The sequence below is a fragment of the Schistocerca americana genome, chromosome 6 (genome assembly GCF_021461395.2).
Source record: "Schistocerca americana isolate TAMUIC-IGC-003095 chromosome 6, iqSchAmer2.1, whole genome shotgun sequence".
Lineage (NCBI taxonomy): Eukaryota > Metazoa > Arthropoda > Insecta > Orthoptera > Acrididae > Schistocerca > Schistocerca americana.
The window spans coordinates 133,833,397-133,860,005 of record NC_060124.1 but is presented as its reverse complement, the minus strand read 5'-3'; the positions used below and the strand labels follow the sequence as shown (position 1 = coordinate 133,860,005).

The 26,609-nt window shown below is 37.8% G+C and overlaps 1 protein-coding gene across 1 annotated transcript in view; it reads right to left on the bottom strand.

Annotated features, from left to right (window-relative positions):
- The window catches only part of LOC124619660 (centrosomal protein of 104 kDa), a 445,308-nt gene that overhangs the window by 15,257 nt on the left and 403,442 nt on the right, over positions 1 to 26,609 (bottom strand). The window contains exons 14-15 of the mRNA XM_047146190.1: positions 10,152 to 10,297; positions 7,496 to 7,597 (exon numbers count right to left, since the gene is read on the bottom strand). Coding sequence (XP_047002146.1) covers positions 7,496 to 7,597; positions 10,152 to 10,297 — 248 coding nt within the window. The remainder of the gene's footprint in view (positions 1 to 7,495; positions 7,598 to 10,151; positions 10,298 to 26,609) is intronic.

Below are 26,609 nucleotides of genomic sequence, written 5' to 3'. Positions count from 1 at the left end.
TTGTGTGTGTGTGTGTGTGTGTGTGTGTGTGTGTGTGTGTTTTGTGTGTGTATTTTTGATGAAGGCCTTGTTGGCTGAAAACTTATTTTGTGTCAGTCTTTTTGTTGTGCCTATCTGTGGCCCAGCATATCCATATATGGTGAGTAGCAGCTTTCCTTTTCATAATATTGTTACATTCCATCCTGGATTTGCCATTGTTTGATATATCAGGTGAAACACTTTTGTCATGGTTTGTTCAATAATTCTGAGCAAATTTTGTTTACATCCGGTGCCTTGTTTTGAGTTGAGTCTTTTTATGCTTTCCCTTCTTTGCTTAGCACTAGCTTGCCAAGTGAGTTCTTGATGTTCATACAGATGCTTCTCACTTCTCCAAATATATAAGGAATCTATCTTTCCTACAGTCATGCATGCTTTTAGAGCATATTTCTCTGCTGCCCATTTCTGCTTTTCCATTTGAACTTTCTCTCTGTCCCAGTTTTAGACATCTTTATTCCTTGTGCCTGCTCATTTGATGTATTTTTGTATGTCTCCTTTCATTAGTTACACTTAATAATATCTCATGTGTGATTCTCTGCACTTTGTCCATTTACCTTGTTTCTCTGTTGTCTTTTCTATTTCATGTCTCAAATAAGCTAGCCATCATCTTTGTTGTCTCTCTTTCGTCTATTTCAATAAGTTGTTATCTATTGTTCCCACTGAAACTCTCACCAATCTCTGATCTTATCCAGACCACACCCTTTCATTCCCTATCTTTTTGCAATTTCATCAGCTTTAGTACACATTCACTAATCAATTAATTATTGTTGACGCCCACATCTGCTCCTGGAAACATTTTGCAGTTTAGTATCTAATTTCTTAACTATCTATCTTAATATTATATGAAGGTGTTCTGAAAAGTAATGCCTCCAAATTTTTTATATGAAAAATCTTATAAGCATTTTAAATAAAACAAATTTTATTAACAGTCTACATCTATACTTTTCATGTCTACATATCTATTTCTCAAGAATGTCACCCTGGCAATGAAAACGTTTCACCTATGAGACACCAGTTTGTTGATACTGTCACTGTAGAATATTTAACTTTGTTGTTGGAACCACAACCTCACCTCTGCTTGCACTGCCTCATCACTGTGTGAAGTCCTTGAACGTGTTCTTTAAGTTTTGGAAACAGATGAAGATCAGATGGGGCCTAGTTGGGACTGTATAGAGGATACAGTCCCAAGAGGATAATAAATGACAGTGGACACAAGGCATCGGATTTTTTGCTTATGTTGCAGTGCTTGTGTTGTCCGGCATTGACATGGTGAAGGAGAGGGTGCTCCATGTGTGAACAAACTCTTCAAATTCGAAACTCAATTACAGCACACTGCTTCTCATGGAGCGACATAATTACATTATACACTGGCATGTTACACACTACAATTCAGAGCCCTCTGGTGAGAAAAGGCTGCAAATGTGTAAACACAGAGAATAAAGATAGAGAACATTATTAATATTTGATTTATTTTAGAAACTTAAAGAGTCTCCACATTAAAAATTTCGATTCAATGCTTTTCAGCACAGTCTCATGTCATTAATCTGAAACCTTCCAATGTCTCTAGGTCTCTTTGATGTATACAAACTTTGTTATTATGTTTAATCCAAGTATTATCAATCATTAAATTGTGCTTTGTGTAAAATTCTATTAGGTGGCTTCTTGTTTTATTCCTCTCTCCTACTATTTTTTTTCATTCCCTTCCCTGATATGAAAATCCTTGTCACCCATCACAATTAAATTTTTGCCTTCCTTAAGGTCCTGAATAATTTTTTTATCTCATAACACATTCTTCAGTCTCTTCGTCATGTGTGGAAGTACTTGGCGTCTATATTTGTGATATTGTGGTGGGCTGTGGTGGCTATGATAATCTGTTCACTGCGCTGCTTTTCATTACCCACATTTCTTTTTTCTTTTTCATTACTCCTGTGTTACCTCTGTTTGACTTTGTGTTGATAGACCTGTGCTCACATGACCAGAAGTCCTGTTATTGCCCCTGTTGTAACTTTCTTTGCAGGCTTTATGGTTCTGTAGTGGATACAGCAGTGAAGAACAGATGTGGTTCATGGACAGAGAATTCAGATATTAATTTAATCTAGGGCTAATATCAAACAGGAAAAGTAATACATAACTTTGTTTACTGTAGTTCCAGCATCAATTGCTAACAGTAGATTTGAATGTTGAAATACCTACAGATGCAAAGGTTTACAATTCAGGCAGACTTCAATAGAATGACAATTCTGCGGATGACAAGTCCTACCACTATGAAATGGCTAACAACAAAATGGGCTCTGTGCATCAATGTTTGAACTTAAGTACATGTGCTACTGGAGCTTTGTAGAGGGGATGCTTGCACATCATTCACAGCAGCTTAAGCATTTGTGGTAGCACCCCATGTCATGATGGCAGCTGTAGGAAACAAGGTGGCATAACTGGCAGCACACATGTTTTAAAGTGCAGCCAACCAGATGATGGCTGACACCGCAGCTCCCGTACTTCACGAATTACCACTATATCTACTTTCAACCTACCCTTTACCTTTTCATATTTGCTAAACTACCTGAGTAAGGGATCTAATATTCCATTCTCTAAACTGTAGAACATCAGATTTGTTTTCTCTGATGACATCATCATCTGGAGTAGTCTCTGCCGGGGCAGTAATTTCCCCTTACTTTTAGCCGTGCTCCAGTATGAAAACACCAAGGTCAAGGTCATGCCAGGTAATATTACATGGCCAGATCAATCAGTCAGCCAGACTGTTAACCCTGCAACTACTGGAAAGGCTGCTGCCCCCTTTCTGGAACCATAGCTTAGCCTCTCCACAGAGATCCCTCTCATGTGGTTGCATCTATAGTACGCCAATCTATACCACCAAGGCATGTAAGCCTCACTGCCATGGCAATATCAATGGTTTGTGGGGGGGTCATTGGTACTACTACGTGATGTGCTGTGCCACATTGTTTCTTTAGCATACATTATAATCGGAATAGATCTTCATTTTCCATCCTCTCTCATTCCATTACTGTCTGTACTCACTGAAAGATACAGCTGATAGTTATATGTGAACATTTTGTCTATACTGTTAGGTAGACTAATGTTGTGCCATTTGAGACACGCTGGCTTTCATGTCTGCCTCTCGAATACATTGCACAGATAGCTCAGTATATAGTCATGTCTCCACTGAGAAAGACTTCCTGGTTGTCACATATACACTGGAATATGAAAAGGATGTTTGATTCTCTGTTATCAGCTGTCTTCCTATGTCTGTACTGATCCAGAATCCCTAATATCCATTAAATGAGATACTCTGCAATGCAAATACATATGGTATTTTGATTGAAACATAAATTGAAATACGTAAGGAAAATATGTAATATGTATTCCTCTTGGGGACACACTACATAACACCACAAATGGGCAATTATTGTTAGATTACAAAATGGAGTGCTTTTGCTTCAAATTCTGCCCTAAATGGCTTGGGTAATGTGGGGAGTTGAGGAGACCTGTGAAACAATGCCATCAATTTGTGCTAAAGAGTTGAAAATTAAAAAAATGTTGGTCAGGATAGGTATATTGCCTTAGGGAATTACAGTGCCCACCTTATTATTTATTTATTATATACTAGCTGTTTCCCATGGCTGGGCTCGCATATCAGAAGTTTGGTTATGAGGAGTGATGGTGAGTAAGAACAGTACTGTACGTGCAATAACATCAGGTACCTCACATATCTACTGTTGGGTAAGCATAGCTCATAATGTGCACCCCACTCTCTCTCCTCCCAAGCTGTCGCAACACATGATGCATCGACATGTGCAGTGCCACTGCCAAGCAGTGTGTACAGACGGTCATAGGCAGGAGCATTGTGCTATTGAAGTAGCTATACATTATACAACATGTACATTATGAAATAAATAGTGTGGAAGTATGGGTTGAACACACTGAACATTGCATTCAGTCCTTTGAATCATTTTATGCAGCCAAAAAAGCATTTTCACAGACGTGATAGAGATCAAAGTAGAAGTGTAAATAGCTCTTGAAGAGTAAATAGTTTTCTCTAATTCATATAATATTCTTCAAATCAATAAGTATCTTGTATTACACACTTTATAAAGAAGCTTATGTTCTTCCTCAGTTTTCAATCTCTCTCCATACCAAATTTCATCAAAATCAGTTCAGTGGATTGGTCGTGAAAGTATAATGGGAGAGTTACTTTCACATTTATAAAATTAGTGTGGATAAAACTTTCAGTTATGATTTCTGTTTTTTCTGCAGTCTGATTTTGGTGTAATAAAGCATATATTGTGCCCAAAACAATGCTCAAGTCAAATGTGGAAGCTCCATGAAAATTCATTCTGTAGTTTTGGAGAAGTATGTTCAGACAGACAGAGAACAGTTTACAGGTTTTTTATTAGTATAGATTTCAGCCTCAGATCACACAAATGTTATCATTACTGGTTTCAACTTATCAAGTCATCATCATGTGATCTGTTTAAAAATAAAGAATTTGGGGGTGGGGGTTATAAAATGCTAGAAAATTATATTACAAATCAAACTAATTTCTATACACATGTATGTCTACTTGAATACTTAGTAATTTTTCAACTGAACAGGCCCACATAGGAGTTCACAGTGTTGACCCTAAGTACACAAGTGCAAGTTAGAATATGCCAGTTGTGCTTTCTAATATGTTTGGTGACATCTATGGGAGATTTTAGGTACTACCTGTTCCACTGTACTGATCAATTATATGATTGCCTACCCAAGTATATTCATCTGATAAGTTACTACATAACGTAATGAAGTATGACAATTGTGTATACAAATTAGCTTGGTTTTTAATGTAGTTTCTTAGCGTTTTACTAATCCCCTTTTTATTTCTTTTCAAACATATCATCTGACAATGACTTGGTAACAAGTTGAAATTGGCTCTAATACCTGTGACCTGAGGCTAATGTACATAACTAAGAAATAATAATAAATTCAAAGTTAGCACATTTTTGAGTAACTGAATTGAATGATTATTATTACCGGTTTTAGGAGAATACCACCGACATTATTATTCTTCAGTGGATGTATAATCTGTATTGCACCCATATATCTGCCCTGGGTGGCAATTTCAGGGACCTCCAGATTCATATTCTTGAATGAAAAAACCTTGTCTCACAAAACACCTAGCATCCAGTGCACTTTGGCTCATCAGTCATTCATATGATTTTGAAATGCATCCCAATTGGTTTATGAACACATTCTATGTTGATTTCTGAACAAATCATAAGTTGGTTTTTGAATGCATGCATAGTGTACATGATGTCTCTGCCAGGGGAACTCTGTTGCATGTAGAAACAAAAAACTTTCCTGCAGACAAAAGGGGGTGGGGCTATGTGAGGCAAGCCGAATAAACCTGAACAGGTGAATGCCAATCACTGTTTGTTTATGTGATTGACTGGGTGAGCAAATGATCATTGTAGTTATAATTAATAGTGAAATCCATAGATTCAGATTACCAGGGTGGAAATAAAGAAAGATCATATATTATCTTCTCAGTGTGTCCAGCAGAATGAAATTTTGACAGAAAAGTTTTGCCAGATTGCTACATTACCAGTTGTACAGTCCCCAGTTAACAGATGCTTTAAGTTCTATTCTCAGAACAGTGTGAAAAAGTGTGTTGTTCAAACATGTAATAACATCTAACTGGAACATAAATGTGAGATAACTGTATCTGTGATTCTGGCAGTGTTACTGAAGTTGACTGGAGAATAAGTTTTGACAGTGGCAGGAATAGTTACAGAATTAGTGATGACAAGATTGTTTGCTAGAACAAGGAAGGAGAAGCAAGGAGGACATCACACAGATTATATGGAAGAATATGATGATTCCAACTTTATATAAAAATTTCATACTACTACTTTTCAGACTCATAGTTGAGAAACTGGAATGTATGAATGAAATGTGAAATTATTTACTAACATAAAACTTTTTGCTGGTTCTAGACCTAATAGACATTTGATTTGGTATTTCGTGAATTATGTTCCATCATGTTATTTATGTAAATGAGGTAAACAAAAATCACCATTTGTACCAAAGCAGTTTCGCTTATATTTGGCGTGTGTTACAATTGCTGCAATATTAGAAAGGCCTATTTTGTTTTATGTAGCAGACAGTGACAAAGCAGATGTAATCAAATCAAGAAATCACACCAGTATTGGGTATTACTTGTACAACCGCTTTTTCGGTATTAGACAATGACATTTTAATTTTTCATGTAGCAATATGATGAACTTTCATGAGGTAATAGATTCTTTTGTAGAAAGGAAAGCATGCCATCTAAAGCTGTAGCAAGATTAGAGAGAAAAGAATGCTGGGACCTAAGGATTGAAGAAATGTGTACCATCTTGGTTGTCTCTATCTTTACTGGTTTTATGTTTCCTATATTTAATTACCGCTGGACCTTCATGGCCTGTTCAGGGGGAGTTTAGCTTTTAGTTTTAATATTTAACTTTATGTCAAACAAAAGAGAAAGTTATTAGCTAATAGGCAACAAAGAGTACAAATTTTATGAAGAGTTCTTATTCTCCTGGTCACAAATAATACCACCCAGTATTAATTACGAGTTTCTTTTTTTAAGGAGGACAGGATGTCAAACCAGCCGACTGGGAGAAGAAGAAGCACCACAGGACATTTTAATTTCCACAGTCCTGAATATAGGTTTGATGGTTCTCATTACAAAATATACACGTTTCAATTCCACAGAGTGAAATATAGTGATGTGCGATAGAAGAATGCTGTGTAAAGAGGTGTGGCACTGCACTCTGGCACACTTAAGACCAAATAACATGTCTTACATTTCCTCGAACATATATATTTTATATACAAAAGTCTTCAGAAAGATGTGTGCCACAAAATGAACATAATTTTGAAAAATCGATTTTTTTTTGTTTTTAATTTGTGATGTTCTAACTCAAAAGCTCGAGGGGGAGGGAGAGGGGGTGTCACTATCAAGTTTATGCCCCGGTTCGGAAGTATCATAGATCTGGGGCTATTTACCTCAGTCCAGTCTTCTAGAATAGCAGTTAACTGATTGAGTGGATTAAAATTTTATTGTTGACTGATGTCGGCTTGTCCCGTTAAAGTTTTTATCTGATAGATAACTTTCAGTCACGTTGTTGACTATCATTACGAAATCTAAATAACCAAAAACAATGGAGCACTGCAATGTGTCCCTTTAAACAAGATCTAACACCTATAACTGGTCATTATTTCATTAAAAAATTAAAAACAGCATAATATATTCTGCCAAAAAAAAAAAAATTGTTTGCTTGTTTCTCTTTAAAGCACTGGAGTAATGTTCTGGTTTTATGTTTATTTCTTTGGGAAAAAAATCCAGAACAATTACTGATTTACTGTAAATAATATTCTAAGACTCTAATGTTTTCAGCATCTATCATTGTTGATTACTTACGGACACATTCAGTAGAGTTGATGTGGTCATCAAAATAATCTTCCAGGATGGCTTCAGTGCAACGCTCACATTTCTTGTACAGGTGTCGCATGTCACATTCATCTGTAAATACAGTTTCATTGATATTTTTTTGAAATCTGTTAATTTTTCTGTTGTCAATTTAGCAAAGATCAATCATATTAAAAGTTTGCATGTTTGATCTTACAGTGTTTTTGTCCAATATCGAGAATTGAAAAATATGAGAAAGGAAGAAAATGTAAAGCCTGAAATTTTGAGTGCCACCTCTCAGATTCATTTAAAAGAAATGTAAACGTATTACAGTTTTAAATAGTGTGTGCTTTTGCATAAACTAGATTCTAAAGCAGATTGCGAACCACAAAATTAAGGATGAGTATACATTTGGTATTTATAGAAAAGTGTATTGTTCTGCTGGGAAATGACATCTTACTGTGGGACAGTTTGCTTATATTGGCAATTAAATCTGTGAAGGGCCTGAATTTCATATGCTTCTCAATGGACAAGGAAAAGCAATAATCATTTCTCCTTTGTGGTCTATGTACAACTTATTGTGTCAAATTAGTGGTTACTTAGAAGTGAATATTTTCTGCTATGAACAGTTGCTTGTCATTTTGAGCAAACAAGCGGCATAAAGCAGTGACTGTAACATAACATCTGACACCAATTATTTATAGTGCATGATAAGTTCATTTTGTTTCCCTTAGCAGCATAGGCAAAAGATGCAGTAATCCAAGACGTCTGTTTAAAAGGTATTGTTTGGTTACAATAGTTTGTGAGTAATCTTTTAGATAAAAAGAACTTTCAATTAAAGTGGTTTTATAAGAAATGATATTGCATTCTGGCTGGATTGCATCAAACAGTTAGAAAAATGCTTTATATCAATCTTTGAAAGGGGTCACTCACTTTTAGTTGTGGCATGAAGGCAGAATGCCTACATGCTCCACACATATATTTGAATACAAACTTAAAAAAAAAAAATTTGGTATCCTCACCATAAGAACTTGCATAATTTTTTGTAAGAGAAATTTCCTTCTCAGTACTCTTTTGCTCACAGGAAATCACTTCACACAGCCACCTGTGTAATGGAGGTACAAGTAAACCTGCAGTCAGTGCACTTGAGTGGTGTGCATTGCATTGCCAATCATGAATGTGAATTTGTCAGCATGACTTGAAGGACCATTTTAAAGTCAGACTGTGCACATGTAGCAACTTCACTGCAAAAAGAGTTATCAACACAGGAAGTTGCCCATCAAATAGTGTACATCATAGTGACTTCATCTGAATGTTCATCCACCTTCATTAGATACACAACAGTGAAGATTTGCCTCTTAGTGGTCACGTTCAATCAGCATCAACAGTTGATGATCACCGCGTACAAGTTGTAACTCTTTGGTAACCTGAAGAGAATGGAATGGAACTGTGTGCTGTGTTTTGAAGGCTACTGGGAGTATTGCATCAACTCTGACAGGGCACAACCATTTCCATATGACAAATTTGGGCTCTAAGCATCCATTAGGAGCAACAGAACAAATCCGCCATCACTATGGTGTGTGAGTAAAGTGAGAAATGGTAGACTTGTAATCGTGGCATAAGGTTCTCTTCACTGATGTGTGATAGAGCTGTCTAACGCCTGATGTTCATCATAGAACAGTGATAACAAAACACATCTCAGGCAAGGGAGGTGTGGGGGGGGGGTTAAGTCATGTTTGGAGGGGTATCATATATGGATGTGTATTGATAACAGGATTCTCCATCCTATTGTACAGCCCGACAGTCAATATTTCAGAGATATCTTTATCCATCAAATTGATAATGCACAAGTACTCTGCACCCATCTTCTAAACACTTTCCTCCAAGAACAAACTAAGTGTACGATTTGTTGACATGAACCTGATGGAGAATACTTTGGATGGTTGGAATTTATATTATTGCAATAATCCTTCTCACACTGGACAATCTCAGATGGGCTTGAGCAACAACATCTGTGTCTTGTGGAAAACATGCCAGGAAGAGGTCCAAGCATATTATAATTAACAGGTAACAGGTTGGAGCAACTTACTGCTGAGAGTTAGTCAACAGGAGACCTTTGTGGATATGCAGGCTGTGTTGAACTTTTTTAAAATAGGCTTTTCACACAATTTTGGTACCTATCAAAAAATTATTACAGAGGAAGCAATTGTCATTTTTTTCTGTGATAATCTGTTCATTATTATCTGAATACAGAAAATAATGAGTTCTGCTAAGACTTACAAGAATGAATATTTTTTGAGCAATTCATACTTTTATTATGTTTTTTGCATGCATATAATTTTGGAATGTTCATTTCTACATTAGACATGTATTCTGTCTGTAGCATAAATTGGGACTTGTAATACTGTGGTTTGCTGAACAGAGGACCATATATACATTCTTGAAAATTATGTGAGAAATGGCACTACTGCTTAAAATTTAGTCAGATGAATGCAACATGTACACAAAGTGTATCACATGATTCACAAAATAGTGAGTTATGTATGTAGATATTATGTAATACTGATGGCGAAAAATTAAATTCAACTTTTCATTAAATTTAATTTTCTAACTGAAAATTTATTTTCCTATAGGTTTAATGTTACATGCCAGAATGTTGTCTTCTTACCTGTCAGATGATGCGACAGGACTGATATCTCAACAACTTGCTTGCAGTGCACACAACGTGTTAACATGGGACATGAACGCCAGTAATGTATATTTAATCCTTCCTCGGTGAAGTTTTCTGCTCTCACAAGGCAGAAAATACACATTCTGTCAACAAAAATTGCAAAGAAATGAAACGTGTCTGGAGAGCAGAAGGTTGATTTTAACACATAAGAAAATCTCTTTTGAATATTTATATGAAACCCAAAAAACTGCTCCTGCATAGCCATGAGGGGAAAAAAATGTTCAGCATCTGCCAGTAAACATTTTATAATGACAAAATTTAGTGATCCTGGTTATTTGTGCTATATGATGACCTAAGAGAGTGTAGAATTATGGCTTAATATTGACAGTGAAACTCAAATATTGTAGTACCTGTGGCCCCCCTGTCTGTCCCTCAAAAATTATCTAGTAGATAAAATTATAGACTGTAGTTTAACATGAAATAGTGATGAATATGGTAACAGAGGTGATATTTTGAAGCAGTTACTTTTAGAATGATGTTATTTACTGCAATATAAAGCAAAGTAGATTATAATGCAACTTTCAATATGTGAAACATTTATACCATTGTTATCAATGCAGAAAATTCCTTTCTACATGCACTCTTGCTTACCACCTATATTGAGAGTAAGATGATACACAGAAGGCTCTAAATTTCCTAGGAAAGAATAAATATATGGTGCATTCAAAAAGAAATTAATGACTGTCCCCCTCAAAATAGCCCCTCTACTGGCAATACATGGACGATAACCAGTTTGGACAAGAAGAGAATAGAAGCTTTCGAAATGTGGTGCTACAGAAGAATGCTGAAGATAAGGTGGGTAGATCACGTAACTAATGAGGAGGTATTGAATAGGATTGGGGAGAAGAGAAGTTTGTGGCACAACTTGACTAGAAGAAGGGATCGGTTGGTAGGACATGTTTTGAGGCATCAAGGGATCACAAATTTAGGATTGGAGGGCAGCGTGGAGGGTAAAAATCGTAGAGGGAGACCAAGAGATCAATACACTAAGCAGATTCAGAAGGATGTAGGTTGCAGTAGGTACTGGGATAGAGTAGCATGGAGAGCTGCATCAAACCAGTCTCAGGACTGAAGACCACAACAACAACAACAACAACTGGCAATACATTGTTCCCATCATTTCTTCCACTTTTGGAAAGCCTCCTGGAACATATTTTCTGGGACAGTTTGATGAAGCAAACTGGGATATTTTTACTTCCCCTCTTGTTTTGCCATCTGCCTCCTTAAATTCGTTTTTTTCACTTTTAACTAATTATCATTAATATGCATGAGTATAAACTGCATTTTCATAAAAGAAATAGGTTGGCCCTTAGTTTTAAAGAATATTGCACCAATCTTATTTTGTGCTTAGTTTTATGTCTATAATTGATTTTCTAATTTATTTTGACTATTCCTAGTTAATACCTTTCATTAGAGGGTGAAATCTGCAATTGCTTCATAACTTAAATTCTATTGTTGACTTATAAACAAATGTAAATTCTGTACTAATTATAAACATTTGGGAGATGAAACACTGCCATTATTTAAGTATTTTTTTGGCTCTATTCGAAAACATGTCAGCAAAGTCAGCTCTTAATTAATTCCAAAGTAATCAACAGTTTTGTCAAAAGTATTGTTTGCATAACACTATCTGTTAATTTCATCATTTAAACAAATAATTTGGCCTAACGCTTGTAGTAGAAAAAACTGTTAAAAAGAACCAAGTTGTCAATGTATTCAATGAATCAAATGAGTTAAGTTTAAATTGTAATTTCTGTAGGTTGGTTAAAACAACAACAATGCATCAACTTAACTGTGAAGAAAGTGTAACCCAATTACGCCGTATGTTAAAATAATGACAGTGTCTGTTCCATATGTACCTTATTATACTACAAGAACTATGAAATGTGTGGTTAGGTTTTTATGGCTCATAGATGTTCAACAGTAAACTATTGTAGCAGTTTGTGGAGGTTTTGCCTGCAAACTATGAATGAAAGTTATCCAATAGTGCAGTGGCCATATAACTGTGTAATATTGGGGGGGGGGGGGGGGGGGCAGTTGTGAACAGTGAAAGTAAAGAACTGTGAAACGCAAATGTGCATCTGTCAGCTACATCATTTAAAGTAGTCAGTTTTGTTTTCCACACCCCATTTTTCAGCCAGTATAGCAACACAGTACATTGACACCAAGAATCATCAATGAGGAAATAAAACAGGCAAACGGCATGTAGGTCTCATCCTGCACTGTCCTGAATCTCCTCTATAGTTTGGAAATGACATCCTTTCAACATGATTTTAAGTTTGGGCAACAAGAAAAAGTCTGCTGGGGCTATGTCTGAAGAATGCAGTGGACTGGGCACAACAGGAATGTGATATTTTACTAGATAGCTGCAGACAAGAATAATGCTTGAGCCAGCACATTCTTATGATACAACATCCAAGTCTGGTTTTCCCCACTATTCTGGTCACTTCCTATGCAAAGCATTGCTCACTTGCACAAGGATTTGTCAGTAACTTCTCAAACAGTTAAATGACAATTTATGAGAATCACAGCATGAACTCTCATGACATGGTCATCATTTATTGATATGGAAGGTTGTCCAGGCTTGGGACTGTCACCGACTGACATTCTACTCTGTTGAAAATGCTTTACCACTCATAGCACTGTGTGTGACTTCCTGCTGCTTGCTCTGTCTCCCTCTCTCTCTCTCTCTCTCTCCCCCCCCCCCCCCCCCCCCCCCCCCCCCCCCCGCCCCCCCCCACACACACACACACACTACTTCCAGATTTTTCACTGTCACTTTAGCACTAACCTGATGTGCAGCTTGTGCATTTGCTCACTTCAGCACAAGGTTATAATATGACATCAGTAGCTGTAGCTTGCTGACTAGTAATCAGAATGAAATGCTGCTAACAACAGCTCTCTCTGCTGGTTGGTGTGCTACTTCAAAAGTTTGGTTTCTTTTTTAAGACATCTTGTATGCTCATTTGTGACTGTATAACTACAGTGCTATGGCTATGTAGTTTGCCAGAACAATGTAGCCATGTGTGTGTATGGTTGTATGTGTGATTTTTTTGTTTTTTTTGTTTTTAAATAAGAATGTTACCTGAAAGATCAGCACTGTTTTTAGTCTTGTCTATGCGTCTGTCAGTTACTCAATGCCTCAACTATACTTTAATCCTTCCATTAACTCTGAGGACTTTTCCAGTATCATATGTATACAGTTAGATTAATTTATGAAAAAACGGAAATGTATTACTTAAGAAAATTCCATGAAGTTTCATCTTAAGTTTAGGCCTTTAGTGAGCGAGTAATGATGTACCATCATTTGGGGTCCACACATATAATGAAACAAATATACTGAAATTAAAACAGAATTTAAAAATTTGCATTCAACTGTCTTTTTGCTGTGAAACCCAAGATGTCACTCCACCATTCAATGGCCACAGTACTGAAAAAAAGAGAGGAAGATAGATAGATAGAGAGAGAGAGAGAGAGAGAGAGAGAGAGAGAAAGAGAGGGGGGGAGGTAGAGAGAGAAAGAGGGAGGGGGAGAACTTACTTCCCCACCGTTTCTTTTAAAAAACTAAAACTGATCAGAGACAATGCAGTGCTACAATTATTTTTGATGTACTTTGAATTTGCCACTAAATAATCAGATAACTACTATTTATTGAAATCTACTGCATGGATGTTTCTTATGTGAGACAGGAAGTGATCACAGCTCTCAGCTATTTACCAGTGAGTTAAGAGTGTCAGCAACTCTGAAAATGTTGCGAAGCTTTTGGACAGTGTGCTCCTTCAGAGTGAACTAATAAAGAATGTACATACACATGGCTACCCTGAACTGACACTGCTGCTCTACTGGGGTGATGTGCTGTGTCATGTGGATTGGATGAGAGGAAGGTTGGCTGAGGTCCAAGGGAGATTTGGCAAGAGAACAGAATAGGACTGTGGTCCCAGTGAGCTCACCCTGATGTAGGTAGGGGCTTTGCATGTGACACTCAGTGGTCTGGCAGGGTGAGATGGAACAGAGGAAGAAAGAGATTGCAGAGAGGAAAGTGTGAGTGTGGATTGATGGGATGGAGAGAGGGGCATGACAAGAATGGAGATGGGTGTAAGGCAGGGTCTAGCAGAAACAGAGACCAGAAAGATTGTGGGATTGAAGATATGTTGTGAGGAGAATTCATGTCTGTTTATTACAATGAAGATGATGTTAGGAATGAGGTGGGGATTACAGATTGCATGGATTGTGAAGCAGTCATGGAATCCAGGATGTTGTACTCAACATTGTGTTCTCCCTCTGGGTGGTCAATTCCGCTCTTGCCCACAGTTTGGTGGTGACCATCCATTTGGGTTGGCAGCTGGTTGGTGGTCATGTGCACATCTGAATTTGTACAACAGTTTAACAGAGATGGCATATGACATGAGTACTTTCACAGGTAGCCCTGAATCTGATGAAGTAGGATAGGCCTTTGACCATACTGGAAAGGGATATGCTGGTGGGTGCATAGGACAGGTCTTGCATCTGAGTCTGACACAGTGATATGACTCAGAGCTATGTGTAAAGCAGTTGGAAGTAAAGGTGGCATAAGAATGGACCAGCCATATCCCATGTGCCCCACTTCACCCATCACTCTACATCCACACTTTCTCCTTTGCAGTCTCCCTCTTCCTCTGTTCCCTCCCTGTCTCCCAAAACATTCTCCCACTTCATCGTTTTCCACACAACTTCCCTGTCTATGGCATTGTGAGCTCATCGGTGCCATGTTTGCTTGTTAGAACTGAAGAAGGGCATTGTCCACAAGTCCGAAAACTTAGCGATGTTTTCCACCTTGTTTATGTGCCTGTGAACCACTTAATGCAAAAACCATACAATAAGTCATTACATTCAGTCTTTCCATTATTTGTACTCATTGAGGACTTTTTCCTGTACCACACTAAAAAAACTGCTGTCTTATTTTGCTGAATAATATATGCATCAAAGTTGTAGATCGGTGCAGATAAGGTTTTTGAGTATGGCATATGCTTTTGTAACAATCAGCATAGGTTGTTGAGGCCTGTAACGTTTAGAATCTGAAGTTGGCCAATGTGTGGCCAAAACCAATTATGACTTATCACGTTATGTGACTGTGTCTGAAATAAAGTCTTCTCCACAGAGAGAATGTTGCTTTTTTCCAGAAACTGAATCCACAGGATTTAATTTACAGTGATTGCTCTTAGTTTATGTGGAATGATTTATGAAACAGTATACACTGACTGGAGGTAATTGTGTCAACATAACGACTCTACTTGGCATTAAGGGATATGGATGATAAAGGTAAATTGCATAATAACCTCTATTGTAAAATTGTAAGAAAAGTCAGGAGTACATCAAAATTTATGTACTTTCGCAAAAAAAAAATCAAGTAAATTAAGACATTTCTTTTAAGGTAGATAATGAACTGGTCAAAGAGATCTCTAAAATTGCAGGAACTTTTAATAACATTGTTCTGTCAGTGGCATATAATTGGGGTTTGAATACTCCATTAGCAGATAGCCCAAAGTCCCTAAGGAAAGCCTTCCAAAACAAGTTTGACAAAATTCAACTACAGCCGATACCTCCAAAAGAAACACAAAGTTTATCAACCCCCTTAAAAATAAATATTTCAGGTTTTATGATGAAATCATTAGTAAAATAATGAAATATCGTTCAGCTGAACTCTGTAATTTATTGAGTTACTTGGAGACTTAAACAGGCTTTTGTCAAGCCACTCCACAAAAAAAGAAGGCAAAACATTAGTGAAGAATTACTGGTCCATCTCATTACTGCTAGTATTTTCAAAAAAATTTTGAGAAGATAATTGTACAATAGCCTTCATACTTACTTAGTACATAAAAGCATATTCATTAGCAAACAGTTTGGATTTCAAAAAGGACTGTCAACTGAACCTTGACAGATGATATACTAGAATCAGTAACACATACATTATTACCACTGGGAACATTTTGTGGCTTAGCTAGGGTTTTTGATTGTGTGAACCATTACATCTTAATGCAAAAGTTAAAACATTATAGAATAGTAGACACAGAAGTTCATAGTTTTTATCTTACCTCAATGACAGAAAACAATGTGTATCATTTCCATGTCAGTCACGTCATAACAGGCATTCAGAATTTGAGCAGTCAGACATGCTGTACCACAAGTTACATTTTGAATTCTCTATTAGTTCTGATATGTACAAATTATCTTCAACTTATAATTTCAGAAGATGCACATTTTGTACTTTTTGCAGATAACACAAGTATAAGAATAAAAAGCAGTACCAGTCCTCAGGTAATGAAAGATTTGAAAACATTAACAGATGGCTCATGGCAAATAGATTAGCATTCACTTCTGACAAGACTCAGTACACACAGTTTAGTTCATCTCACTGAACTCCACAAGCCATAAAAATGTTTCTCTAACCATGCATACATGAGGTAGAAAGTGTGAAGTTTATGGTACTACAGATAGATTACAACCTCAATGCAAAAACCCGCTGTCTAGCATTACTGAAACACCTTGGTTCACCTGTGTTCACAATATGCATGTTTACTGCTACACGCAATTTAAAAATGAAGAAACTGGTTTATTTTGCATGTTTCCATTTGCTTATGAGTGATGCAATCATTTTCTGGGCAAATTCAAATTACGGGGATTTTGTTGTTGTTGTTGTTGTTGTTGTTGTTGTGGTCTTCAGTCCAGAGACTGGTTTGATGCAGCTCCCCATGTTACTCTATCCTGTGCAAGCTTCTTCATCTCCCAGTACCTACTGCAACTTACATCCTTCTGAATCTGTTTAGTGTATTCATCTCTTGGTCTCCCTCTACAATTTTTACCTCCCACACTGCCCTCCAATACTACATTGGTGATCCCTTGATGCCTCAGAACATGTCCTACCAACCGATTCCTTCTTCTAGTCAAGTTGTGCCACAAACTTCTCTTCTCACCAATCCTGTTCAATACCTCCTCATTAGTTATATGATCTACCCATCTAATCTTCAGCATTCTTCTGTAGCACCACATTTTGAAAGCTTCTACTCTCTTCTTGTCCAAACTAGTTATCATCCATGTTTCACTTCCATACATGGCTAAGCTCCACACAAATACTTTCAGATACATCTTCCTGACACTTAAATCTATACTCAATGTTAACAAATTTCTCTTCTTCAGAAACACTTTCCTTGCCATTGCCAGTCTACATTTTATATCCTCTCAACTTCGACCATCATCAGTTATTTTGCTCCCCAAATAGCAAAACTCCTTTACTACTTTAAGTGTCTCATTTCCTAATCTAATTCCCTCAGCATCACCCAACTTAATTCGACTACATTCCATTATCCTCGTTTTGCTTTTATTGATGTTCATCTTATATCCTCCTTTCAAGACACTATCCATTCCGTTCAACTGCTCTTCTAAGTCCTTTGCTATCTCTGACAGAATTACAATGTCATCGGCAAACCTCAAAGATTTTATTTCTTTTCCATGGATTTTAATACCTACTCTGAATTTTTCTTTATTTCCTTCACTGCTTGCTCAATATACAGATTGAATAACATCGGGGACAGGCTACAACCCTGTCTCACTCCCTTCGCAACAACTGCTTCCCTTTCATGTCCCTCGACTCTTATAACTGCCATCTGGTTTCTGTACAAATTGTAAATAGCCTCTCACTCCCTGTGTTTTACCCCTGCCACCTTCAGAATTTGAGAGAGAGTATTCCAGTCAACATTGTCAAAAGCTTTCTCTAAGTCTACAAATGCTAGAAACGTAGATTTGCCTTTCCTTAATCTAGCTTCTAAGATAAGTCGAGAGTCAGTATTGCCTCACGTTTTCCAATATTTCTACAGAATCCAAACTGGTCTTCCCCAAGGTCGGCTTCTACCAGTTTTTACATTCGTCTGTAAGGAATTCACGTTAGTATTTTGCATCCGTGACTTATTAAACTGATAGTTCAGTAATTTTCACATCTGTCAGCACCTGCTTTCTTTGGGATTGGAATTAGTATATTCTTCTTGAAGTCTGAGGATATTTCGCCTGTCTCATACATCTTGCTCCCCAGATGGTACAGTTTTGTCAGGACTGGCTCTCCTAAGGCCGTCAGTAGTTCTAATGGAATGTTGTCTACTCCCAGGGCCTTGTTTTTCAGTGCTCTGTCAAACTCTTCACGCAGTATCGTATTTCCCATTCCATCTTCATCTACATCCTCTTCCATTTCCATAATATTGTTCTCAAGTACATCGCCCTTGTATAAACCCTCTATATACTCCTTCCACCATTCCGCTTTCCCTTCTTTACTTGGAACTGGGTTTCCATCTGAGTTCTTGATATTCTTGCAAGAGGTTCTCTTTTCTCCAAAGGTCTCTTTAATTTCCTGTAGGCAGTATCCATCTTACCTCTAGTGAGATAAGCCTCTACATCCTTACATTTGTCCTCTAGCCATCCCTGCTTAGCCATTTTGCACTTCCTGTCGATCTCATTTTTGAGACGTTTGTATTCCTTTTTGCCTACTTCATTTACTGCATTTTTATATTATCTCCTTTCATCAATTAAATTTAATATTTCTTCCGTTACCCAAGGATTTCTACTAGCCCTCGTCTTTTTACCTACTTGACCCTCTGCTGCCTTCACTACTTCATCTCTCAAAGCTACCATTCTTCTTCTACTGTATTTATTTCCCCCATTCCTGTCAATTGTTCCCTTATTCTCTTCCTGAAACTCTGTACAACCTCTGGTTTAATCAGTTTATCCAGGTCCCATCTCCTTAAATTCCCACCTTTTTGCAGTTTCTTCAGTTTTAATCTACAGTTACGGGGATAGTATTTTCAAAATACAGAATTGTGTTACAAGAATTATATCTGCTAATAATTAAGAACATCTTGAAGAGGCCTCCTACTTTTTTTCTTTTTTTCTTAAAAAAAAGGAAAACTGGGTATTTTGACAAATTGTACATATGATTGAGCTGCCCCTGCCATTATCATTTTATTATATCATCAGCATTGACAGATAGTTTGTTAACATCATTAATTTAAATGGCCTCATGGGCAATGAATGAAAAACAACTTTCGTAAACATTATAATAAAACTAATTATGTTGACAATTTAATCCAAACTTAACCCTTACAAGCACAGTAGTTTCATAGTCAAAAAGCATGATGAATACAATGTTGCAATTGTTTATGCTGTCAAAATTCACAAAATTTTTAGGTAAAATTTATACAAACATCAGTATTATAATTTTTAAGTGCTTGACTAAGCCAGTGGTGTTACAAGGCCTGTCAATGAAGAATAAAAAAAGGTCAAACATGGAAAATAATTTTTGCAGTCGCGAGTATTTCTGCAGTGGTAGGAGGGAATGGCATCAGCAAGACACTGGAAAATCCTGACTGATAGGGGTCGAGCTGGGAGTGGGGGTGCATTTGAAAGTAACTTTTGTATGTTTTTCCTGAATAATTCAAAAACTATGGCGGCTATTGAAAACATTTCCCACTACAAAATTTAATTGCATTAAATTTCCTACAAAAGGCTGTGTTCATTTTTTCTGTTGCACCAATACTTGCCACGTAGCAAGTGAGAGAATATGAAAATCTCATGTGTGGTTTATGTAGGCTCCCTGTGACATTGCAGGTTGCATAAAATGACAGTGAATGGGACAGTGGAATCAACACACACACACACACACACACACACACACACACACACACACACACACTGCTATAGTGAAAAGTGTGATGTAAACAGAGAAACAGAGAGGAAAGGTTGTGCTGGAGTGAGGGTGTTGGTCTCTGCCAAAGATGGGATGGACATGCGCTGCAGAAGGTTATGATGGAAATACAGGGTGATTCAAAAAGAATACCACAACTTTAAAAATGTGTATTTAATGAAAGAAACATAATATAACATTCTGTTATACATCATTACAAAGAGTATTTAAAAAGGTTTTTTTTTTTCACTCAAAAACAAGTTCAGAGATGTTCAATATGGCCCCCTCCAGACACATGAGCAATATCAACCCAATACTCCAACTCGTTCCACACTCTCTGTAGCATATCAGGCGTAACAGTTTGGATAGCTGCTGTTATTTCTCGTTTCAAATCATCAATGGTGGCTGGGAGAGGTGGCTGAAACACCACATCCTTAACATACCCCCATAAGAAAAAATCGCAGGGGGTAAGATCAGGGCTTCTTGGAGGCCAGTGGTGAAGTGCTCTGTCACGGGCTGCCTGGCGGCCGATCCATCGCCTTGGGTAGTTGACGTTCAGGTAGTTACGGACAGATAAGTGCCAATGTGGTGGCACTCCATCCTGCTGAAATATGAATTGTTGTGCTTCTTGTTCGAGCTGAGGGAACATCCAATTCTCTAACATCTCCAGATACTGTAGTCCAGTTACAGTAGCACCTTCGAGGAAAAAGGGACCAAAAACTTTATTGGCTGAAATGGCACAGAAAACGTTCACCTTAGGCAAGTCACATTCATACTGAGTTGTTTCCCGCGGATTCTCAGTGCCCCATATACAGACATTGTGATGGTTGACTTTCCCGTTAGTGTGGAAAGTTGCTTCATCACTAAACACAATCATTGAAATGAAAGATTCATCTGTTTCCATTTGAGCAAGGATAAAATCACAGAAATCGATTCTTTTACTCTTATCAGCTGCAGACAGTGCTTGAACCAATGTCAGACGATAAGGTTTCATAACTAACCTTTTTCGTAGGACTCTCCATACAGTTGATTGTGGAATTTGCAGCTCTCTGCTAGCTCTGCGAGTCGATTTTCCTGAGCTGCGAACAAATGCTTGCTGGATGCGTGCTACATTTTCATCACTCGTTCTCGGCCGTCCAGAACTTTTCCCTTTGCACAAACACCCATTCTCTGTAAACTGTTTATACCAACGTTTAATACACCACCTATCAGGAGGTTTAACACCATACTTCGTTCGAAATGCACGCTGAACAACTGTCGTTGATTCACTTCTGCCGTACTCAATAACACAAAAAGCTTTCTGTTGAGCGGTCGCCATCTTAGCATCAACTGACGCTGACGCCTAGTCAACAGCGCCTCAAGTAAACAAATGTACAACTAAATGAAACTTTATAGCTCCCTTAATTCGCCAACAGATAGTGCTTAGCTCTGCCTTTTGTCGTTGCAGAGTTTTAAATTCCTAAAGTTGTGGTATTCTTTTTGAATCACCCTGTACAACGACTTCTCTATTGCTTCTTTACTAATTTACACAGCTTGGACTCCACCATGTAACTGGTCTGTAGTGGCTGCATGCAGGCATGAGAAAGAACACAGTTAGTCTTTAATAGTCATTTGAGTGTGTTTCTGTCTTCATCTAATATTCTGGCATAGTAGTGGCACGGAAGGAAGCACAGCATATGGTTGATACCTGCTACCTCATAGGCAGTGCTGAGCTGACATCTATGGTATGCCAGTGCTGAGTTGACAGCAATGATCAAGCACTGCTCTTGGTTTTCTGCAGCACAGGGTGGCTGGCAAGGTCAACTGGTACAGCAAAAGGTCACAATGTCTCAGATACATGGCAATGGCATTGCCTGGAGTTAGAGTCGGATCCGATGCTGTAGAGCAAGGGCAGGCAGCTGGCAGTGTGGTGGCTGCCTGGACTGGGCAGATAGGCTGAGGTCTCTGGATCACAGCCCAGCAGCAGCAGTGGTGACAGTGCCTGGATGTCACATAACTGCCCACCTGGCCAAATGCTGGCTGGTTCAGGTGAGCTTAAATGCTGTTACGGCTCATTGACTTTGTGGGAGGCATGGTATTAGTATTTCACACCAAATTATCTGGAATGAAGTTAATGACCGGCTGGGTGGGTTGAGCAGCTGGTCTTCCTGGTGACTGGCCATGTTTTGTCATGTGGACGCTGTGACACAGAATAGCAAAGTCCATTCAGCTCGATGGTTGCTGACCGGTGCCTGACTGACTCTAGTATGTGGCTTAATTACCACCCTGGTGCTCCATCACCAACTTCAAGTCCTGTTGAACTTCTTTCCTTTACAATGAATGTACCACTAGCACCTAAAATAATGTCTACAAAGACCTCAAGTGATCAACAAGTGGACATTCAAAAGATTGAATTAAAGAACTTTCTATTGAATTACTACTTCTCCATTTAAGAGTACCTTCACCTGCATTCTTAAATTCAACTTTTGTAGTCTTGTCTTCTTCAGTTGCATGCAACATTATGGTATATTGATAATTTTTATTTTTTTGGACTGTCTGACTACAACTGAACGAAACATGATTTTTGTGCCGTAAGCATTTTGCAAGACATCTTCAGTGGCAGGTTGTGCAGACGATTTTCTACATACTATGTTTCTGTTCCATTTTTGGTGCAGTTCCTCTTCTTATAATTGCCACTTGGGGTTTCTCCATATTTCACAGCACTAGGAACTGAACACTTGTTTTGATGCACCCTTACACAGACTGTACTCACAGTGAAAATGAGGTCAGTACTATGGATACTATGGTAACATTTATAGTGCAGAGTTTTAATTTGAAAATAAATTAAACCATCACACTGTGTGTTTGTTCCATGTGCTATATTAGTTACTAACTCTGTATTCTGTACCATATAAATGTATTCAGTGCAAAATAAACACTACCCACGCGTGTCTGCAAATTGTGTCAGCACTGATATAACAGCTGCACTGCAGAAGTGTGGGGTGATAGAGTTTCTAGCTTCTCATTGTGACATAGTGTGGTAGCCACAGAGGAGACTCGCTAGCTCTATCATGAGTTTGCAGACAGACAATGCTCGTAGAAATGAGAACACACATGTTGGAGAGGTATTTTTAAAAGTGCCACGTAAAATCTACGCAATACTTATATAATCTTTACTCTGTGGCCATTCGTACACAGAGTGTGGATCAGCTTTTGCAACTGTCGGATGGCAGCTATTGATCTAAAAATAGAGAACTCTTCTAGCTGGACTAATCAATGCCCATGAGTCGGTGCCGGTTATGTTTTTGCACTTCTCTGAGCCATTCAGCAGAGCTGGCACTTTGAGGTCCATCTCATTGAGGAGCCTTGGTTCTTTCCATGCATCAAAACAAGTGTTCAGTTCCTAGTGCTGTGAAATGTGGAAAAAACCCCAAGTGGCAATTATAAGAAGAGGAACAGCACCAAAAATGAAACAGAAACATAATACGTATAAAATCATTCATGCAACCTGCCATTGAAGATGCCTTGCACAGTATAAAGGTGAAACGCATATGGTGTGAAAATTGTGTTTCATTCAGTTGTCATCAGATGGTCCAAAAAGTAAAAATGATCAATATACTGTAATCTTAAATTCAATGTTTTAAGTTAATGTATAATTAGACTTAACACTGGAATAAGGCAATATTACAATATTATGTCATTTAGCAGTATTGCACTTAAATGAAATTAAATTTACACTCTTGAGTTCTTCCATCCCAGAGATCACTCTTCATGGGACCCAAGGAGTATCACTAATGTAATACAATATGATATTCTTGACATATAAGAATTTTTATGCATAAGGCGCTGCAGTCGTGGACTGTGCAGCTGGTCCTGACGGAGGTTCGAGTCCTCCCTCGGGCATGGGTGTGTGTGTTCATCCTTAGGATAAGTGTGTAAGCTTAGGGACTGATGACCTTAGCACCTTAAGTCCCATAAGATTTCACACACACAATTTGTATGCAGCACAGTGTTTAAGGTTTTAGTCATTAAGGAAGTAAATGATTGCTGGCAATGCATTGGCAAAGAAAGGCATGCATCCAAACTGCCTTCACATATTTACTTGAGTGTCTGACTTGTTTCACATAAGATGCTGAACCACTGTAAATGGAGGCAGTGTGATCACTGACTGGTTGTTTGCACCTTATGAGACTCTCTGAAATGTTGTGCATGGCAGTTAGCAAAAAGAGCAATGTCTGTGAAGTGCCATGTAAAAAAAATTTCTCTCTTCACCACATCATTTGTATGTTGTGTTGGCCAAGAGGAAGAACGGATACATCATTTAGCTTATTCACAGTGTCTGCAGGTATCTATATACTTTTTATTGGTTGACTTTAGAGAGGGTTATGGGGAATGGGTGACCTAAATCTTGCCATTCTGGTGTGGGAAAGGAGCATTGCAAGTGGAGAAAGTATTATCTTCCTCATATAGTGCAGCCACCATTCCCATGCTTTCTGCTAAATATCTATGGTGGTAACTCTTATTGTTCATAGAAAAGTTATTCTACCAAGGAGTCTCTTGCAGTATCCATGAAGTATCAGATGCTGATTCAGTTCTCATTTTATTACAAAGAAACTGAACATGGCACAGTGAAATAAAAAATAGCTCTCATCAATGACTATACTCTCTCAGTATTGTCTGATCACTTAAATTGGCAGTGACTGAGATCAAAACACTAACAGTCCAAAGTCTTCTGATTTCTACTGAATTAGAACTAGGAAGCTGAGCTGTCAAGAAATCTGTTGTACACTGTAATTTTCGGTGTATTCCATTCGTGGAATAGTACCACTTCAGTAACAAGAGGATATTTCATATATGTCACAGAAACTTAGGGAGCAAAGTTTTCAACCCTGACATGATGCTAATAGTGTATATCTGACACTTTTTTTCAGCAAGTCACATTTCCATGTGGTGGTATAATGCTGATATTTTTTGATGACTTTTATTGGTTTTGCTTTAATTTTCACTAAAATGGTCGTGGTTTGAAGTAAATACAAGAAACGTTTATTACACTAATTCAAACACAAAATATACAGAATACACATACATGAAACAAGAATAAAGAACATTCATAGAACTAACACCACAGAACATGTATATTGGTAGAGGTATAGATTCTCGTTTATACATTTCCACTAGAAACAGTGTTTGTTGACCAAGATGTTAAGCACCAGACCAGCTTGCAATCGCAAAAGCTTAATTCGACACTATACTGCAAGAGGGCGTTGTTAGACTATCGAAGGCTGTGGTCCACTGCCTTATATTTGGTGCCAAAGAAAGGTGGGGCCTGATGCCCATATGGAGACTATCGTGCTCTGAACTCGAGAATAGCGTTGGACTGATATCCTGTGCCACTACTAAGAGACTGTAACTACACATTACACGGTGTGAGGATATTCAGCATCTTAGACTGTGCTAAAGCCGATGATCAGATACCTGTGACTAAAGAGGACATCCTAAGGACTGCAATTAGAACACCATTTTGCCTGTTTGAGAGTATGTGTGGAGCATTACAGAGTCATCTTGAACATCACCAATTGTGTTTTCGGATAATCTGAAGTGACCTTCTTGGGACGTAGAATCCTGCTGTGGCCTCCCTACTTCTGACTGAGAAGACAGGTGTGATTTTACAGTTACCTGGGCCAGAGAAAATCAAGGAATTGAGTTAGTTCCTTGGTATGCTGAATTTTTATCGTTGCTGTCTGTCTCGTGCAGCATAATAGCAGGAACTATTGACAGCAGCACTAACTGGTCCTAAGACAAAAGCAACTCCCCAGTGCAGAGGACTCAGTCTATGTGTTCTGCATCTGAAGCCATGAAATAGAGCATGGCTGACGCAGTGTATAAAGTATTCATTGCACAAAAGCGTGTAATCAGAATAATAGCTGGAGTCCACCCAAGATCATCCTGCAGACATTTATTTAAGAATCTAAGAATCTAAGAATCTAGGGATATTCACAGTAGCTTCTCAGTATATATACTCTCTTATGAAATTTGTTATTAACAACCAAACCCAATTCAAAAGTAATAGCAGTGTGCATAACTACAATACTGGGAGAAAGGATGATCTTCACTATTCAAGATGAAATCTAACTTTGGCACAGAAAGGGGTGAATTATACTGCCAGTAAAGTCTTCGGTCACTTACCAAATAGTATCAAAAGTCTGACAGATAACCAACAAGTATTTAAGAAGAAATTAAAAGAATTTCTGAATGACAACTCCTTCTACTCCATAGAGGAATTTTTAGATATAAATTAAGAAAAAAAGAAAAAAAATTATAAAAAAAATAAAAAAAACAAAAAAATAAAAAAGTTGTTATATTAACTTAATTATGTTGTTAAATTAACTTAATTATGTCATGTATTGGAAAATTTGACTCGTTCCACATCATTATGAAATATCGTATTCATGATCCATGGAACTAATATTAATCTAATCTAATCTAGCTCATCCTAAGCTCAATGCACCTCTCGCATTAGCAGTGGATGCAAGACAGATGGCTATCAGTGTGGTGCTACACTCTGGAGGAAGGTTTATGGCAACCACTGGCATACTTCTCATGAAAGCTGTTACCATCTCAGAGAAAGTGGAGCACCTACAACCACAAATTCCTGGCAGTATTTGAAGAGGAGAAATACTTTCACCCTCAAACCGAAGCTCGAATGTCCACAA